At 44.9% G+C, this 19,117-nt stretch overlaps 1 protein-coding gene across 1 annotated transcript; it reads left to right on the forward strand.

Moving 5' to 3' along the window:
• The first annotated feature begins 1,154 nt into the window (after window positions 1–1,154).
• Window positions 1,155–18,921, forward strand: LOC133114541 (SH3 domain-binding protein 1-like). Its single transcript, XM_061224034.1, has 18 exons — window positions 1,155–1,392; window positions 5,929–5,971; window positions 6,427–6,531; window positions 7,690–7,766; window positions 8,267–8,378; window positions 8,852–8,928; window positions 10,001–10,058; window positions 10,227–10,295; window positions 10,403–10,493; window positions 11,434–11,570; window positions 14,635–14,746; window positions 15,550–15,631; window positions 15,795–15,875; window positions 16,219–16,332; window positions 17,174–17,271; window positions 17,381–17,480; window positions 17,824–18,056; window positions 18,173–18,921. The coding sequence occupies exons 1-18, from the start codon at window positions 1,352–1,354 to the stop codon at window positions 18,418–18,420; spliced, it is 1,878 nt and encodes a 625-aa protein (XP_061080018.1). The 5' UTR covers window positions 1,155–1,351; the 3' UTR covers window positions 18,421–18,921.
• Window positions 18,922–19,117: the final 196 nt, after the last annotated feature.

A 19,117-nucleotide genomic window follows, 5' to 3' on the forward strand; every position in this document is an offset into this window, starting at 1 on the left:
CTTTTGTTTTTCTTATACCCTTACCTAATTTTTGTAAATTATGATTGGAAATAAAAATAAAGTTGACCTCCCAAGAGGGGCAGGGGGTGGCGGGAAGGAAGACAAATCAGAACTACTGCACAGGGCTCTGATCGACTGCACAGGGCTTTTATCTGGGCGGCCTGTAGCGTAGTGGTTTAGGTAAATGACTGGGACACACAAGGTTGGTGGTTCTAATCCCGGTGTAGCCACAATAAGATCCGCACAGCCGTTGGGCCCTTGAGCAAGGCCCCTAACCCGGCATTGCTCCAGGGGAGGATTGTCTCCTGCTTAGTCTAATCAACTGTACGCTCTGGATAAGAGCGTCTGCCAAATGCCAATAATGTAATGTAATGTAATCTACAGCACAGGGTTCTAATCTACTGCACAGGGCTCTGATCTACTGCACAGGGTTCTAATCTACTGCACAGGGTTCTAATCTACTGTACAGGGTTCTAATCTACTGCACAGGGTTCTAATCGACTGCACAGGGCTCCGATCTACTGCAGAGAGTGCTTCCTGTTGCATGCCTGCACTCTTCCTGTGCCCTCGCCCAGTGTATTTTTGGACAAACAGGTTAATGACGTTTCCTCAATCATCTGTCAGCTCAGACTAAACGCAAATGAGTTATCTGGTTGGCCAGACAGTTTTTAATGCAAAGGTGTTTTTGATATCTTTTATTTTATGTGGGGAGGGAGTATGCCTGCATTGATGAGTTTACAACCCTGAAATTATATAATATTATATTCATCCTTAACTTATTATAAGCAAAAATTTGTGTTGCAAATGCTTTTGTTGATTTGTAAGCCATATTAAAGGACAAATGTTGATTGATTACGGGCTAACATCTGTTGTATTTGTATTTGTGGTAGGCAAAGTTAAGCTGAATCAAAAGTTAAGCTAATCGTTCGCTGAATCAACCACATGATTCTTGCTGCTTTAATCATGTGGCAGATTAGGAGGAAACACAGTTTTCGGTTGTGTTCACCGCCACTGGGGGGTAAGCATGATTATCAGTTTGTGATCTAGAGCTTTGAAAATGCACTTCCCTTTCCGTGACCTAATGCAACAGGTCTGCGTGCGCAGGCTTGGTGGCGCGGGTGACGGTTGAACCCCAAATACTCCTGAAACGAGAAGTAAAACCATTCGCTGGCTGACAGTGAGAGGGCTCACAATGAGCAAGACGCTGGGAGCTTGAAGCGAGTGGATATCGAATTGAAAAAGAAAAACCGATCCAAACTGGACCTGACCCGGATCTAACATCTCAGGTGGCTTTTGGTGTGAAGAGGAGAGAGACTGGAGAAGAAAGCGTGTTGCTGTCTTCGTTACAGACATGCTGAACCTCCTGAAACAGCAGTTTGGATCTGCGGGGAAGTAAGTACAATTATTTATTTCTAAGTGCCGTTGTTTTTACAGAAATTAAATGAGCTTATCTTTAGATCCCGCCACACCCATGTTCTGATCTATTTGCCTGTTGATGTTGGAGAGTGACAAGAAAATAACTTTTAAATCAGTATTTTTTATTTATTTACATATTCATGACTTTATCTGGCTTTGGGAATTTAGGTTAGATTCTGGTTTTGCACTGCCAAGCAGGTACAAGCTGGCCCATCCTCAAGCTAGGACCAAGTTTGCTAACAAAATTAGCGCTAGTTTCTGAAACAGTGGACTTGCAGCTTCCGACAGACACAGGTCCCATTGTTCTGGTCTCTGCTGAAGTGCCAATCACCTCTGTCCCTCTGTGTCTCTGTTCCCTTTGGGTCACATGCCCTGCGTTTGCCAGCCTTTGATGTTCTGCAGTATTGTTGTCCTCATGATAACAATGGCTGTCTGATCACATTAGTGGTGTCAAGATCATCAACCTTGTTATTGCGTTTTTTTCCTTCTTGACATTTGCAATTATTGAATGTTCGGGAGTGTGAAGAGTTCTAGATTAAATACATTTATTTTAAAAATCCCGTTACTTGTCTTTTAAGACCATGCAAAGTGATGGGATCTTAATATGAATGAGATGGGTGAGAAGAAACAGTCCATAAATGTCTTAAATCTGTGGATGTGCTGGCTAGAAAAAGTGAGCTCCATTTACACTTGGGACAAAGACATATTTTTTTCTTTTCATTTAAGTCTTGGTTAGTCTTGATTCTGGGCTTTTGATTGCCTTTGGAGTCTGTTATTGGCGGTTGTCAACATGAGAACCCGAGTTGTGCTAGTAAAAGTCAAAGAAGCCATTGTGAAGCTGAAAAAACAGTTGAATATAGGCCAAACCTTTGGCTTTCCAAAACAAACTGTTTGGAACATCATTTAGAAGAACGCGGGCATTGGTGAACTCAGAAATGGCAAAGGGCTTGGTAGGCCATAGTTCATAGTTCATGCAAAAATAATTCTCAAATGAGAGAGAGAGACACTCTCACAGTGGGGAGAGAAAGGTGCACTGCAAGGACCCCGTCTTTATATACCAGAACAGCTTTCCCACCACAGGCTCAAGCATAGAAAAAACCCGCTCAGTTTCAATTACTATTCATATGGGATGTGTGAAAGAGAGAGAGAGAAAGAGAGAGAGAGAATTCTCAAATGATCCAAATGACTAGTTAGCTGCAAGAACAGGATGACCAGGCTACAGTTTGCTTAGAAGCACCTGAAAGAGCCCGAGAGGCCAAAAGGAACTGCCCAAGAACCAAATCACTCCCCTCATCTGTTAAACATGGTGGTGGGGGTGTTGGGGTTTGGGCATGTACAGTACTGTGCATAAGTCTTAGGCACCTAGACTTTATTATATATGTGTTCATTTTTTTGTGTAGTATAAAAGAACACATTTGAGATTTCCAAATATTCATTTTCCAAAAGACTTAATTTTACAGAGACATTTTTGTATTTAATTAAAAAAAGTAACATATGACTGTAAGCAATTGACTACTTTTAACATAAAAACTTGATCAAGGCTGTCTGAGAAGCAAGGACCCAACCAAAGTCTGCAGAAGAACTGTGGCAAGTTCTCCAGCTTGGAACAACCTCCTTGCTGAGTGTCTTATAGAACTGCAGGACAGCGTTTGTCTATCTCAGAGAAGTGATGCAGTTTTAACACCAAAGGGTGGTCTGCCAATGACTAAAATGTAATGTAAAACGTATAGCATGTTTACTTAGTTTATTTACATTGTCATTGTGCCATTCATAGTTTGCTGATGTGGCATTTGTATTTGCATTAATTACATTACATTAATTGCATTTGGCAGACGCTCTTATCCAGAGCAACGTACAGTTGATTAGACGAAGCAGGAGACAATCCTCCCCTGGAGCAATGCAGGGTTAAGGGCCTTGCTCGAGGGCCCAACGGCTGTGCGGATCTTATTGTGGCTACACCGGGATATTTGTTAAAGTGTTGGTCTGGTGTTGTTGACTGCTGCTTGCACGGCACTTGCAAAGCTTCTGCAGCCTGCTCAGGAACTGACGGCTGCAGTTATTATTAATCTCAAAACCAGTCATGCAACAAAGAGAGTAATGAGCTTATTGTGGAGGAATCTGCACGCTCTACCACAGTCTAGAGAGACCAGGGTGCACTCTGCCACAGTGCAGAGAGAGAGAGGTGGGCACTCCACACTCTCATAGTGGAGAGAGAGAAAGAGGTGGGCACTGCACACTCACAGTGGAGAGAGAGAGAGAGAGAGAGAGAGAGAGAGATGGGCACTGCACACTCACAGTGGAAAAAGAGAGAGAAAGGTGCACTGCAAGGACCCCATTTTTATTTTAGAAAGTACCAGAAAGGCCACTTTCCCACCACAGGCTCAAGCATAGACTCACTCAGTTTCGATTACTATTCATATGGGATGTGTGTGTGTGAGAGAGCACAAGAAAGAGAGAGAGAGAGTGTGTGTGTGTGTGTGTGTGTGAGTGTGTGTGTGAGAGAAAGCGAGAGTGTATGTGTGAGAGAGAGAGAGTGTGTGTGTGTGTGTGTGTAAGAGAGAGTTTGTTTGTGTGAGAGTGTGTGTGTGTGTGTGTGAGAGAGAAGGAGAGAGTGTATGTGAGAGAGAGAGAGAGAGTGTGTGTGTGTAAGAGAGAGTGTGTGTGTGTGTGTGGGGGAGGAAAGCACATTCTGCTTTGATAACCTTTTGTAATATCAAACTGTTCGCTGTTACTCTAGAATGTGGGTGCGCAAAAAGGTGAGCAGCTGCATGTGTGAGACCAAGCTCACTTCCCCCAATTATATCCGGTCCGACCTTAACGCCAACCACAAACCGCCCCAACCCCCCACACACACCCCATTCCTGCCGTCTCTTAACTGCAAATGTTAACCCAGCACCTCTGAATTCTAAACAATAACAGGCCGGCCAAAGTATCTCGTGGGGACATTTCATTTCATACTTGTTCCCTTCATTGTGATTTGGAATGGCCAATAATCAGCAAATGCAGCTGCAAACCCCGCTACCGATTTGGGATGGTGTACACATCCATGGTTCACCTCTGAAACGTATTGTGTTTCCAGCTGCCTGTTTTCACATCCATTGCCGGCTACAGCTGAGCTGAAACAGTCCTTTCACCTGGAGCTTTCGCACGCCCTCCACAGGTGCCCCATCGACCGAACGGGGACCTCCAGATCGCGATGAACCTGGACGAATGAGGCTCATTCTTGCACCACAGCATGGTGCCTTAACTGAATGAGTCATCCAGTAACCCGCCATCTATTGTTAGGGAAGGGAAGGGAAGGGAAAGTAAGGGAAGTCCTGTTTTTAGAAGCACTGTCCACTGGCTCTAGTTTAGAGTGCTTCATTCAGGATTTCAAACAATGAGCACAGTACGATACTCTTAGCCATTGGTTGTGACTGGAAGAGTTACGAACATTTCAGCTGTGTGGGCGTGACAGTGTTTTAATGGAGCGCGCCAACATCTGATCGTGCGGAAACTGATGATTTGGGGGGTGGTTGAGCCTTCAGCGTGCGGTATAGGGTGGTGGATGCATGTTGAGGGTGACGGTGTTGGGTAGGATATGCAGAGCAGCGGGAGGAAGTAGCAAAACGTTTGTGGTGCGATGACGTTCGCGTCTAAAAAGGCACTCGGAGGGAGAGAACACCACGGGTAACAAAACAATGCGAGTGACACCTTTACACACGCCGGGCCTATTTCCCTCTCGTTCCCCTTGCGTGCTCCGAGCCGGAGGTGCACTCCGCCCCACCCCAAAATAGCCGCACACGGAAACTGTATTAATGCGTGTACTGTTGCAGTGAAACTGAGAAAGCTATCGTCAGCACAGAGTAGGCATACCTAATAAAGTATTACTAATATATATTATATTATTAGTATTACTAATAGAAATACTAATATAAATAACAAATTCAATCAGAAATGATTGACCAGTGTTCGACCAATTAGATGGACGTGAGCTGTTTTGGAATTGACTTTAATGACGAAAGCTGGGTAAAGCACCTATGAATTGCTGTGGCTCTTTTTGTTTCTGTTTCTTGTCTACATCAGCTTGAAATTGCTACCGTTAAAAAAAAAAAACTATTTCTGATGCTCGTATTTCCTATAGCTACACTCGGTGAGCACTTTATTAGGTATTTATTAGGTATTTATTAGACTTATTGTTTTATAAGTCTGCTGCTGTAGCCTATCCACTTTGAGGTTTGACACCTTGTGTGTTCAGAGATGCTCTTCTGCATACCACTGTAATGCATTGTTATTTGCATTACTGTCACCTTCCTGTCCTTCTGACGTAATGCAAATAACCATGCATTACAGTAACCAGTCTGGCACTTCTCCTCTGAACTCTCATTAACACTGTGTTTCTGCCTGCAGAACTGTTTTTTGCACAATTGTCTACCCAATAAAGTGATCTATGAGTGTATATTCCTGCCCCCCCCCCCCCCCCCCCCCCCCCTCTTGGTTTGTCACTCTGACACCTCCTTGTCTTCCCTGTAGGAATCAGGATGCCTCTGATCTTCTCACTGATGACCTGGCGCTGGTGAGTCCAAGTGCTGACTGTCCGGAGTATCCCGAATGCCCCAACTGCCCCGTATCCCGAATGCCCCAACTGCCCCGTATAACAAATGCCATTTATCTGCCTCCTGATGACCTTGGAATTATAAGGTTCTATCCGCGTTCTGAGTGTTTAGTGATATTGAGTTTCAAGGACACCAAAGTGAATGGGCTCCAAGCAGATACAACCCTTTTCACTTCTCAGTTATATTTTGTGCCCTATAAACAACACATTTATTTTTTTCAAAAATGTCAATTTTACAATTGTAAGGCCTCGACCCGTGGTTGACAAAATTCTTTATTAAAGTATTCAGAATTTCTTCTGGCTCTCTTAAAATGCGCTTTGATTGGTTGGGTGTTCAGGTCTCGTTCTATCTTCAGATTATTGTTTCGTGCAAATGTCCGGGCCAGTCCCAAATGCACTGATCTCATTGGCTTCAGGTGGAGCAGAGGGTGGAGCCAGTCAAGAGGGCCGCCCAGGTCATCCACAAGAGGCTGGCCAGCTGCCTGCAGAGTCAGCAGGGGGTGGACGCAGAGAAACGCACGGTAACGGCCAATCCCGCGCCCCAATCTCGGCTGTTGCCGGGCGATGGGAGGGCGAACCTGTCAATCACTGCCACACATGCAACCAATAAAAACAAGGAAAAGAGTTTGATTGGTTCAAACCAATGAGTGACAAAAAAAAAAAAGTGTATTAGCTCCACCTGTTTTTAATTGTGTGTGAAACCTTCCTTTTTACATGACATTAATGGCATTTGGCAGACGTTCTTATCCAGAGCTGACGTACAACAAAGTGCAAAGTGCCTGCCCATAATCATGGATAAGTGCGCGGAAAGACCTGCTTCAAGTTATTGGACATTTATGTAGTTTTACTTTTGTTTTCTGTTTAAAACCATTGTTTCTACAAACCGGTGTCAACCAGCAGCAGATGGGTTCCCCTACTGAGTCAGGTTCTGCTCAAGGTTTCTTCCTGTTTCTGGGGAGTTTTGCTGTGCCACTGTTGCCCTAGGCATACTCTTGGGGTCCGGTTTCTCTGTAAAGCTGCTTTACGACAAAGGCCCTTTGTAAAAAGCGCTATACAAATAAAATTTAATTGAAAATCTAATTGAAAGACCCTAGAGGCAAGTACAATTTTGACTGCTACCAGTACAACAAAGATAAGGACTAGGGCCTATTTGATCATCTGAATTTAATTTAAATTTACATTTTTTAAAATTTCATTTGAAATAATACTGCACCACTAAAATATATGAGTAAACTGCTTACCTAGCTAAACAAAACTAGCAAAGGTATCATCCTAATGATACAAGTAAATAACACAAGTATCCTTTCCCAGCTCTCCTTCAGTTTTGCTGCCAGTCTGTCTGTTTCAGTGCATTTGCTCCCTACTGAAGTTGTATCTACTCAGCTGGTTGGTGCCTTGCATGGCAGCCAATCGCTGTTGGTGTGTGAATGTCTGTGTGAATGGGTGAATGAGAAGCATCAATTGTGCAGCACTTTGGATAAAGGCCCTATATAAATGTGGACCGTTTACCATTTACCTACTCTGTTAGAGTTGAATGGACATGGTCATTTGCCTGTGTTATTCTCTCACTCTTGTTCCCTTGACATGTGCCTCTGACACAGATGAAGTGCAACTCCATGTTGTGATTAACTCCTTGTTTCTGTGTGAAATGACTCTCTTTTTCTCTTCCCTGGCCTCAGAAAAAGCTTCCTTTAATGATGCTGTCCCTCAGCATGGCAGAGAGCCTCAAGGACTTTGATGGAGATTCCCCCATAAGGTGAGGCCCAAAGAAAGGCTCACTGGACGAATGGAGCTTCAGTTCCTCTTTGATCGTTTGTGATCTCTCCCACATTTCTTTGGTCTCTTTTTACTTTGCACCTTCTTTCTGTTTTGCTGCGTCTCTTCTGCCATCTCTTTCCATCTCTCCCACCATTTCTCAATCAGTTTCAAAAGTAAGGCACGAAGTACATTTGACTGCAGGTTGGATTAGCGTACTGTGTTGATGTTTCATGGTGATTTCATGTGCTGATGTACATTCTGTTTCATTACTTTTTGTGTTTGCAGAGAAATGTTTCCTTTCCAAATGGCGTTTTGATGAAGGTTTACCATGCATACTTAATAATATATACACTCAGTGAGCACATTACTTGGTATTTATTAGACATTTTTTTTGACGTATTCAGTCTTCTGCTGCTGTAGCCTATCCACTAAGAGGTTTGACGCTTTGTGTGTTCACTGAGTGTACATACATTTGTTCTATCTGTGTTTCTTCTTCAGGAAGGTTCTGGAGATGTGTTGCTTCATGCAGACTCTCCTGGCAAAGTCTTTAGCAGATTTTGAACTGGTGCTTGAGAGAGAAGTTTTGGAGCCTCTCCATAAACTCAGTGAGGTGAGACTTTCTCTTCACATTTCAGAGTTTTTGTCTCTGTGCACGTGTGCATGGGTGTGTGTGTGTGCGTGTGTGTGCATGCATGCATGCATGCATGTATTCTCTTAGTGTATTGGCCTGTTGATTAATAGATCCCCACATCAGTACCTTGCATTTCATTAAGGGGATGGGTCTCTGGAGACAGGGGTGCAGCGCAAAATTCTGGACCCTGCGCAAATGCAGTCTCTGTCGGCCCCCTTAAAATTGTGGACCAATGCAAAGTCCAGGCCATTTGAGGCCTCCCCTGGAGAAGGGGGATGCTGGGTCAGTTCCACTGTCCCCAGAAAACGTGACGCCCCAGTTCATATATGATGAACACACCGATGGAGTAACGCTGATCCTGCTTGAATATGTGCAAGTTAATCTTTTTTAACTAGGACCCAGATAAGTCTCAGAGTATCAGAGACTGATGCTAACACAGACTCTGCTCTCAGGAGGATCTGCCAGAGATTCTGAAGAACAAGAAGCTATTTGCCAAACTGACCACCGATTGGCTCACCGCCCGGAACAGGTAGGCCTGCCTTGTTCACTGGGGTGTTCAGCCTTCCGACTTCGGGTATACACGGGACTTGGGTATAAAACAGGACTTTGGTATACACAGGACTTGGGTTTACACTTTGTTATATGTTGCTCTGGATACCAGCATCTGCCAAATGCGAATAATTTAATGTAATGAGCCAGACCTGGGTGAAATACGTAATTGTTTTTGGGTTAAAATACTTTTCTAGGCTTTACTGAGCTTATCTCGTGTACTGGAACCAATGAAATACAAAAAAAAAAGTGTAAACCCTGCCTTCTAGTCCTCTTGGTTCACTCGATTGCACCAAAACGATAATGTATTTGACCCTGGTCTGCTCCAACCATCACTTTGCACCTCTGTATGTGTACAGTATGTATCTGTGTGTACAGTGTCTGAGTGTGTACAGTATATATCTTTGTGTACAGTGTATGTATGTGTACAGTATGTATCTGTGTGTACAGTGTCTGAGTGTGTACAGTATGTATCTGTGTGTACAGTGTATGTATGTGTACAGTATGTATCTGTGTGTGCAGTGTCTGAGTGTGTACAGTATGTATCTGTGTGTACAGTGTCTGAGTGTGTACAGTATGTATCTGTGTGTACAGTCTGAGTGTGTACAGTATGTATCTGTGTGTACAGTGTCTGAGTGTGTACAGTATGTATCTGTGTGTACAGTGTCTGAGTGTGTACAGTATGTATCTGTGTGTACAGTGTATGTATGTGTACAGTATGTATCTGTGTGTACAGTGTCTGAGTGGTTTTGGAAATGTGCGTGCTGTTGATGCAGGAATCTCACATTGCCTGTGTACATCCCCCCCATCTCTTTCTCTGCTTTCTGTTACTTCTGTCTGTCTGTCACTCTCGGGCTGGCTCTGTCTGTGTCCCTGGTAATGTCCCTATGCCCCCCCCCCCCCTCTTTGTCCCCTCTCGTTTTATTTCATATGTCCCAGTGTTTGCCTGTCCTGTGTTTGTCTGTGATTGTTACCCATCTATATGCATAGAGACTTTGGCCCTAGGGCTAGCCTGCCTGCACCAGTAACCCCCTCGTTCCTCTGCCTCTCAGATCCCAGCCCAACCCTCTGGAGGTGGAGGAGGCCTGGAGGAAGCTGGAGAGCATCAAGGTGACATCATCGCTGACATCATCGCTCAAATCATCACTGACATCATCTTTGTCTGCATCATTTGCTGACATGGCTGCCATTTGACATGCAATGCGTTTGTGTGTGTGTGATGGGGGGAAATGCATAACTGCGTATTGGTATGTAACTGCGTATTGCATGTGCTTACAGGACCAGTACTCTGCAGATCTCTATCATTTTGCCTCTAAGGAGGATAGCTACACTAACTACTTCATCCGTGTGAGTAGCCCTTCTTAACTGGCTCTCTGTCGTCCTGCTCCCAGTGATATTTACCACCGCTGAACGTGTGAGTGACAGAAGTGTGTTGTTTATTACTCTGGTTTTAGCTGTTAGAGCTACAAGCTGACTATCATAAGAATTCCCTGGACTGTCTGGAGACGAATATCAGAGAGATGAAAGAAAACCATAGCCTGTCAGGTATGTGTGTATCTGTGGATATACTGCATGGTGTGTGTGTGTATGTGTGTGTGTATGCATGCATGGTTGTGTATGTATGCATGTGTGTGTGTGTTTGCATTCATGGTTGTGTATGTATGTATGTGTGTGTGTGTTTGCATGCATGATTCTGTATGTATGTATATGAATGCATGTTTGTGTGTGTATGTGTGTATGCATGCATTTGTGTGTGTGTGTGTGTGTATATGCATGCATGTGTGTATGCATGTATATTTGTGTGTGTGTATGCATGCATGTGTGTGTGTATGTGTGTGTATGCATGTGTGTATGTGTGTGTGTATGCATGCGTGTGTGTATGTGTGTGTGAGTGTGTGTGTGCTGGAGCTGCTGAAGAGCCGCCATAATTGTGTATGTATGTATGTGTGTGTGTGTGTGTGTGAATGTATGTTTGTGTATGCCTGTGTGTGTGTGTGTGTGTGAATGCATGTTTGTGTGTGTATGTGTGTATGCATGCATGTTTGTGTGTGTGTGTATGCATGCATGTTCGTGTGTGTGTATGTGTGTATGCATGCATGTTCGTGTGTGTGTATATGCATGCATGTGTGTGTGTGTGTGTATATGAATGCATATTTGTGTGTGTGTGTGTGTATATATGAATGCATATTTGTGTGTGTGTGTGTGTGTATGAGCTGGAGCTGCTGAATAGCCAAATCAAAATGGCGTCCCTGTCCCAATACCTTTGCATTCAACTGTGTGTCCGGCGCATTGACAGTGTCCCTGCTTGTCCACAGGGCCCAAGCTGTGTGTGTGTCTGGCGCATTGACAGTGTCCCTGCTTGTCCACAGGGCCCAAGCTGTGTGTGTGTCCGGCGCATTGACAGTGTGTGTCCCTGCTTGTCCACAGGGCCCAAGCTGTGTGTGTGTCCGGCGCATTGACAGTGTGTGTTCCTGCTTGTCCACAGGGCCCAAGCTGTGCTTCCCCTCAGGGCAGGTGTATGGAGCCTCCCTCCTGTCCCATCTGGAGGAGAGCAGCAGGGAGATCGCTGCTCCCATCCAGGAGTGCGTACGCATGCTGCTGCAAACGGGCCTCAAAGAGGAGGTGTGGGCCTCTCTTTCCTTCCCCTCTGTCTCTCGCTCTGTCCTTTCTGCACACATGCGTACACCCACTCACAAACTATTCTTGTCCTCCCCTGTCCTGTCTCGTGTCTGTCTAGCTCAGACTTTAACATAAGTCTGATTAACTTCCCATAGAAGAATTCAAGTCGGGGAGATCGGGGCACAACTCAACACGGCCATGTTGAAACATGGGGGTATTATTTGAAAACTTCACCAAGAGTTATTTATAAATCTGTTTTGCCACTATGCAAGTACTGTAATGTTTTTTTGCGAGAGTGTTTTTCGATTAACTGATGTGTGAACGCCACCGACTCCAAATATACATCATTTAAATCGCTGTCTTTTGAGTTGTAAGATAGTATAGTTTTTAGTAAGCTGAAACTGTGAGCCATGCAGGAATACAACTAGCACAGCTGGAGCACGTGTTTCAACATGGCCCCACCTAATATAAATGCAATCAGCCATGCATGTAAGGTTGTACAGCTATTCCATGTATACCATGCACTTGGTCTGTCCAATGTAGCACTCACTCTTATCAATGCCATCCATGACATCCATTGTGTATTGTGTATTGTGTATAAAATATAGACCATTTCTACAGGACAGTTATCAGATGTAAAATGTTTTCCGCTATTTAGGAATGTCGTTACAACGTGACCCGAGAACTGTTACAGCTTTCTCTGTAGTCGGGGGGGCGCATTTTAACAGTGTCACTTCTACTACTTTGGATTGTACTGTACTTTGGATTGTACTGATCGATAATCAAAGCAAAGTCATGTATCTTCTCGCGAATGAAAAATATTTACTCTAATGCGTGTACATGTTTTTGAATTTTAGCGAAAGCCTAAAGGTGTCTCCCCTACAATTAATATGTCCAAAAACAAGGATGTACATTAACTGAATTACTTCAGATTTGGTCTATTGACTTGGTCCTAGGCATTCCTAGACCATCCATTTCTGTTGGCTCTGTACTCCAGAACATTGGATTTGAAATGAAATGATGACTATGAGGTTAAAGAGCTGACCTGCAGCGTAATATTGAGGCTGAGCCATAATCCACGGGTGGTCCATGTAGGAATTGCAGCTTTTTTCTTTTTTTTTTACATAGTCCCCCCCATTTTAAGGTACCAAAAGGAATTAATTAACGTAATCTTTAATAAAGCCATCATATTTAGTATGTGGTTGCATCCTTTGCATTCAGTGACTGTCTGAAGTAGACATCACCAGATGCTGGGTGTCTTCCCTGGTGATGCACTGCCAGGCCTGTACTGCAGCCACTTTCAGTTCCCGTTTGTTTGGGGGGGGGGGGGGGGGGCTTCAGTTTTGTCTTGAGCACATGAAACCCACAATTAGTTGAAGTCAGGTCAGGTAACTCCTTGGTGTGGTTTTTGGGCTGTTCTCAGCGCCTGTGGTTTATTCAAGTCATTGATTGGCTGAGGAGTCCACACACCTTGCTCTCAAGGCCTTAGTTGACAGCTGACTGACAGGAAACCACGAAAACCTGCAGACACTGCGGCCCCCTTGGAATGCAGTTTGACGCCCCAGCTTGATTGTCCTGCTGCAAGGTGAAGCGCTGTCCAATGCGTTTTGAGGTATTTGATTGGATCTGAGCAGATAACGTGAGCCAGTTACAGTGGCAGCCATACATGCACAAGCCATAACACTACCATCACCATGTTTCAAAGATGAGGTGGTGGTTTGGATCATGACCTTTCTTTTTCTGTACTTTTCTCTTTCCATTACTTTGGAACAGGTTAATTGCTCATCTCATCTGTCCATATCTCTTTGTGCCAAAACATTTTTAATGTACTTTTTTTTGTTGCAAACTTTGGTAACCTGGCCATTCTGCTCTAGAGGTTTATCGGTGGTGTGTATCTTGTGGTGAACCTAAGATTATGCTGGTGTAGTCTTCTCTTTATGGTTGACATCTGTCACGATGTAAACATCTATGCCTACATCCTGGAGAGCGTTCTTGATCTGTTCGACAGTTGAGAAGGGGTTTTCCTTCACAATAGAAAGTATCTCCCTCACCCACAGCAGTGGTCTTCCGTGGTCAACTCATGATGCAGTGACACAAAGCTGGCCACGACAGCAGTCAATCATCCAATTGCCTTTGGTCCCCCAAAATGGTGGGACTACATATAAAATTTGGCTGTACTTCCTCCACTGAGCTGATGTAATGGATCAAACTAAAGCTGATATTCTGCACTTTAATCTCATATTCATTGTTTCATTTCAAATCCAATGCTGTGGAGTGCAGATTCAAAACTACAAAGTGTATCACTGTCTAAGTACTTATGGATTGCACTGCACATTTCCTCTCTATTCCCTGTTATTTTGGTCTCTTGATCATCCGGGTCTACTGCACCAGAAACAGTGTTTACAGTGGCTGCATTTTGTCAAGTGCTGTAGGATATGAATGATACATGCCGACATGGCAACATGTTTACAATGCAAATGTTTTATTTCTTGTACATACTGTATGTACGGTAAGTTAATATTTATTTACGGTAAGTGCTGTAGAATAAGTGGAATAAACCATTTGAAGCCATGCAGTTCTCATCATGTATATGCACTAGCCCAGGCACGACTACATACATAATGAGAACTGTCGGGCTTGTTAAGGTATGTGCGTTGTGTGTGGATGTGTGTCTGTGCGTGTGAGAGTGAGTGTGTGTACGTGGGTGTGTGTTTGTGTGTTTGTGCACATGTATGTGTGTGCGTCCATGCGTGTGAGAGTGAGCGTGTGTACGTATGCACGTGTGTTTGTGCACATGTGTGGGTGTGTCCGTGCGTGTGAGAGTGAGTGTGTGTGTATGTGGTTGTGTGTTTGTGCGTTTGTGCACGTGTGTGTGTGTGCGTCGATGCGTGTGAGAGTGAGTGTGTGTACGTATGCGTGTGTGTGTTTGCGTGTTTGAGCACGTGTGTGTGGGTGTGTCCGTGCGTGTGAGAGTGAGTGTGTGTACGTGTTTGTGCGTTTGTGCACATGTGTGTGAGTGTGTGCACGTATGCATGTGTGTGTTTACTGGATATATTCTCTCTCTCAGGGTTTGTTCAGGCTGACTGCAGCAGCCTCTGTGGTCAGAAGGCTGAAGTGCTGCTTGGACAATGGGGACATCGACCACAGCGAGTTCAGCTGTGATCCTCATGCCGTGGCAGGTGAGTGAATAACACACAAAGGAACACACAGATGAATAACGCACAAAGGAACACACGGATGAATAACGCACAAAGGAACACACGGATGAATAACGCACAAAGGAATCGTAGAGTGTGCAAAAAAAGGGAAGTTAAAGGGACAATAGGTAAGATTTTTGTGTTAAAACATTGTTACTAGACCATTGTAAATCCCTTCCTATCATTGAAGCAGGCTCACTGACATGTTGACTGACCCTCTGCTTGTGTTTATAGTCCTTAAATTCGGGTTTCAAAATATACAGTTGACGGCCTGACACTCAACAAAACATTGTAGAACTGTACGATAATTCAAGCTCATTGGTTGAAACTTGGTTCCAACCAGGTTGTGGCGTTTCAATGTCAGCGCATTTACAGAGCAGGAGGAGGAATAAACAGTGTTATGGTTTGAGCGTATTTGTTGCTGCTATTCCTCCGAAATTACCTATTGTACCTTTAAGACGGAGAAAGCATTTCTTGGTGCAGTCAAGTCCGTCCAACCACCCTCTGCTGGTGCACAAGTAACATTACAGGAGAAATGACCACAGCTCAGCACAGAGATTTGGTTCATGCAGTCGTTCCTCATTGTGAAAGGGAGTAATGTTTGAATCCTGTGGACAGCTGAGAGTAATCTTATCTGGCCCATAATTCCCTTGTACATACTGCTATTTTGCTCAAGATGTATCATCCATATACATGTAACAGCTCTCTCTCCCTCTCTCCCTCTCTCCCTCTCTCTCTCTCTCTCTCTCTCGCTTGCTCTCATACACTTTTTTTTTGTCTGGCAGGAGCCCTGAAGTCTTACCTCAGAGAGCTGCCAGAGCCTCTCATGACCTTTGAACTCTACAATGATTGGTTAAAAGCTGCTGGGTAAGCCCTTGGTCTGCCAGAGTGCTCATCCCAAACATCGCTGTGCACCTGGTGGTGGTCCAAATGAGAATACATGCACACATTCTCTTCCCTCAGCCCTTCCTCCCTCTCTCTGTCCTCCCCCGCCCTCTCACTCTCTCTCTCTCTCTCTCTCTCTCTCCAGGGAAAAAGACGTTGCAGACAAGTTGGAGCAGCTGAAGGGAGCGCTGAGCAAACTTCCCCCGGAGAACTACAGTAACCTCCGGTCAGTGCAGCTGCGCCCCTCCATCTTTATCATGCTCAGTTTTGTCAGTACGCCCAATAGAAAGCCGGCTTCAGCTTATGACAGACTAAAGTACACACATTTTTATGTAGTCAGGGAACGTGATGCTTCTACCGTATACTCAATATTCAAATCTATTTGGAGATAGTGTCTTGCGCAAAATATTCAACCGGGTCTTTCCTCTTTGCTGGCCTTTGTCTCTATCTTAATCACCCTCTTCCTACTCTTTTTATCTCTCTCTCTTGTTCTCTTTCCCCTTTCCTGTGCCTAACCCTTTGTCCCTCCTCTTCTCTCTCCTTCCCTCTTTCCCCCATCTGTTTTTTAGGTACTTGGTTCAGTTCCTCGCTCGTCTTTCAGAGCATCAGGCTGTGAACAGGATGAGCCCGAGTAACATCGCCATCGTGCTGGGACCCAACCTGCTGTGGCCTCGCACTGAGGGGTGTGTGTGTGTGTGTGTGTGTGAGAATGTGTGAGTGTGTGTGTGTGTGAGTGAGAATGTGTGAGTGTGTGTGCGTGTGTGTGAGTGTGTGTAAGTGTGTGTGTGAGTGTGTGTGTGTGTAATACAGTATATAGGAGGGTAATGTGTGTGTGTGTAATACAGTATATAGGAGGGCAATGTGTGTGTGTGTGTGTGTGAGTGTGTGTTTAATACAGTATATAGGAGGGTAATGTGTGTGTGTGTGTAATACAGTATATAGGAGGGTAATGTGTGTGTGTGTGTAATACAGTATATAGGAGGGTAATGTGTGTGTGTGTGTAATACAGTATATTGGAGGGTAATGTGTGTGTGTGTGTAATACAGTATATAGGAGGGTAATGTGTGTGTGTGTGTGTGTGTGAGAGTGTGTGTGTAATACAGTATATAGGAGGATAATGTGTGTGTGTGTGTAATACAGTATATTGGAGGGTAATGTGTGTGTGTGTGTAATACAGTATATAGGAGGGTAATGTGTGTGTGTGTGTGTAATACAGTATATAGGAGGGTAATGTGTGTGTGTGTGTGTGTGTAATACAGTATATGGGAGGGTAATGTGTGTGTGTGAGTGTGTGTAATACAGTATATAGGAGGGTAATGTGTGTGTGTGTGTAATACAGTATATTGGAGGGTAATGTGTGTGTGTGTGTGAGTGTGTGTGTGTGTGAGTGTGTGTGTGTGAGTGTGTTACAGTATATGGGAGGGTAATGTGTGTGTGTGTGTGAGTGTGTGTGTGAGAGAATGTGTGTGTGTGAGTGTGTTACAGTACGTAGAGGAGTAATGAGAATGATGATCTCTCTCTCAGGGTGGACTCCCTGCAGGACATGGCCTCGGCCTCCTCTGTGCAGGTTGTGACGGTGGTCGAGCCGTTGATAAAGCACGCCAGCAGGCTGTTCCCTGAAGGTACCGCGTCTCCCAATCCGCCGCTCAGGCTCCGCCCCTCACTGTGAGACTCAGCCAATCACGTCTGTTTTTCCCGTCTCTTTCTGGGGTGCCTTGTTTCTTCCTGAAGCTGTGGATTTCGGGATCCCAGCAGACCCGCCCTCGCCCGTGACCCCACGCTCAGAGGCTGGGACGGTCTCAGCGCCCTCCTCGCCCCCTCACACTGACAGGTAGCACCCCCGAAATCACAGCGAGTGTCCCAGCCCTGACTCCCTCTTGTACAGGACCAGGACAGATCCGCTCTACTCTGAACAACCCCACATTGTTTTTCATTACTTTGATTTCTCCTGTGTAAATATGACAGTAAATCGGCATGTAACATATTGTTTTCATTAGTGACAGCACTATCACCAGCGTGTTTTTTGGTATGAGTATATAATAATAATATGCTTGGCTATCTGAGACATTAATTGAAAATGAAGCACTGTGTTATCTGTCTTTGACTGTGTTGTGTGTTAAAGCCCCAAACTGCCTTTACTGCACTCCTTACTTCTCTCTGGCTTCCTCCCTCAGCTCCGTGTCGACTAAGGGAACGTCTGGTCCCTTCAATGTGCCTGGCTCACTGGGCCACCAGAACACCGTGTGGGAGAACATAAACCTAAATCCGACCTCTGACAATGTCGCCCAGGATCCTATCCAGAACCAGAACCCAAATCCCACCCAGACCCAGACACCGCGGTCCAACCAGCCAGACCCCGCTCCTGACCAGTCCTCTTCTGGACAAGGCGCCGCGCCACCATTAAAAGGTAGCCTTTGTGTCACAAACAGACGGAAAAAAATCAGTTTGAAATTCAAAAAGAGAAGTGATGCACGCTTTGACGTTCCTGTGTATCCTCATCAGCAGTGTCCTTTTCCTTCCCAGCCAGGAGATCCTTGCAGCACGCCAAGCCGCCACTCGGCCCGAATAAGCCAGCGGTCCTGGGGCCTCGCCCCACCATAAAGCCCCGGGCCCCGGCTCCACCACTTCGCCAAGGGACGGGCCCCCAGACCCAGCCGGCACCCCCAATCGAGTCCCAGGCTTCAGCCAACAACAAGGCCAAGCCCAAAAAAGCCCCCAGGTGCCCACCCCCTCCGCCACCCCCCCAGCCACCCCAACCGGTCAGTAAGTAGCTCAAGAGCATCCCGGGAGATATTTAGGGTGTAGTCACATTTGATGTGCATTGTTCAAGCTACAGCGGCTTTGCGAGAAGCAAGGACTTGAGGGGCCTGTTCCTCCCCTGTTACCCCATTCTAAAGTGAAACTAAGCAACAGCTTCTGGTGACCAGATAGAAATTTCCAGGGATTTCCAGACCTCAAAACCAGAAGGTCCTTGTGGCTTTTGTCACCCCAGATGTCCTGATAACTCGTGCCACCGTGAATGTGTGGCACACCTCCTGGATTAAAGCTAGGTGACCATTAACCTTTCCCGGACATTTCACACGTCAGTTTTTTTTTTTTTTTGTATTTTGAGAATAACATTCTCATCTTCCTCTCTAAGCTGTGCTCCACTGTTATTAGTAGTGTACTGTTTGCTTTACACAACGTTGCTGTACAGTTCTGGGAAAATATTTGGTACAGGATGTAAATACAAAACTGCCAAGCTTATTAAAAACATAATTTTATTATAATCACCATTAAGAATATTGTTGTTATTTGTAAGTGCACCACATACATTTGAAACTTCACTGTATACATACACCGTATTCATAATGAGCATTACTAATATGTCATGCAGTTTTTTTTTTCTTTCTTATTACCATGTATAAGATGGTTGGCCTCATCTAGGCTGGTTGGCCCAAGTCTTTCCAAATGTACAGCTATTGTTGT

This window comes from Conger conger, chromosome 16 (genome assembly GCF_963514075.1).
Source record: "Conger conger chromosome 16, fConCon1.1, whole genome shotgun sequence".
Taxonomy (NCBI): Eukaryota; Metazoa; Chordata; class Actinopteri; order Anguilliformes; family Congridae; genus Conger; species Conger conger.

What these genes read in the sequence shown, in the direction of transcription:
- LOC133114541 (XM_061224034.1), top strand. Translation starts at nt 1,352, where the DNA reads ATGCTGAACCTCCTGAAACAGCAGTTTGGATCTGCGGGGAA. An exon ending in AGAAAACCATAGCCTGTCAG is followed by an intron (nt 10,494 to 11,433) that starts GTATGTGTGTAT and finishes GCTTGTCCACAG; the next exon opens with GGCCCAAGCTGTGCTTCCCC. An exon ending in GAGAACTACAGTAACCTCCG is followed by an intron (nt 15,876 to 16,218) that starts GTCAGTGCAGCT and finishes TCTGTTTTTTAG; the next exon opens with GTACTTGGTTCAGTTCCTCG.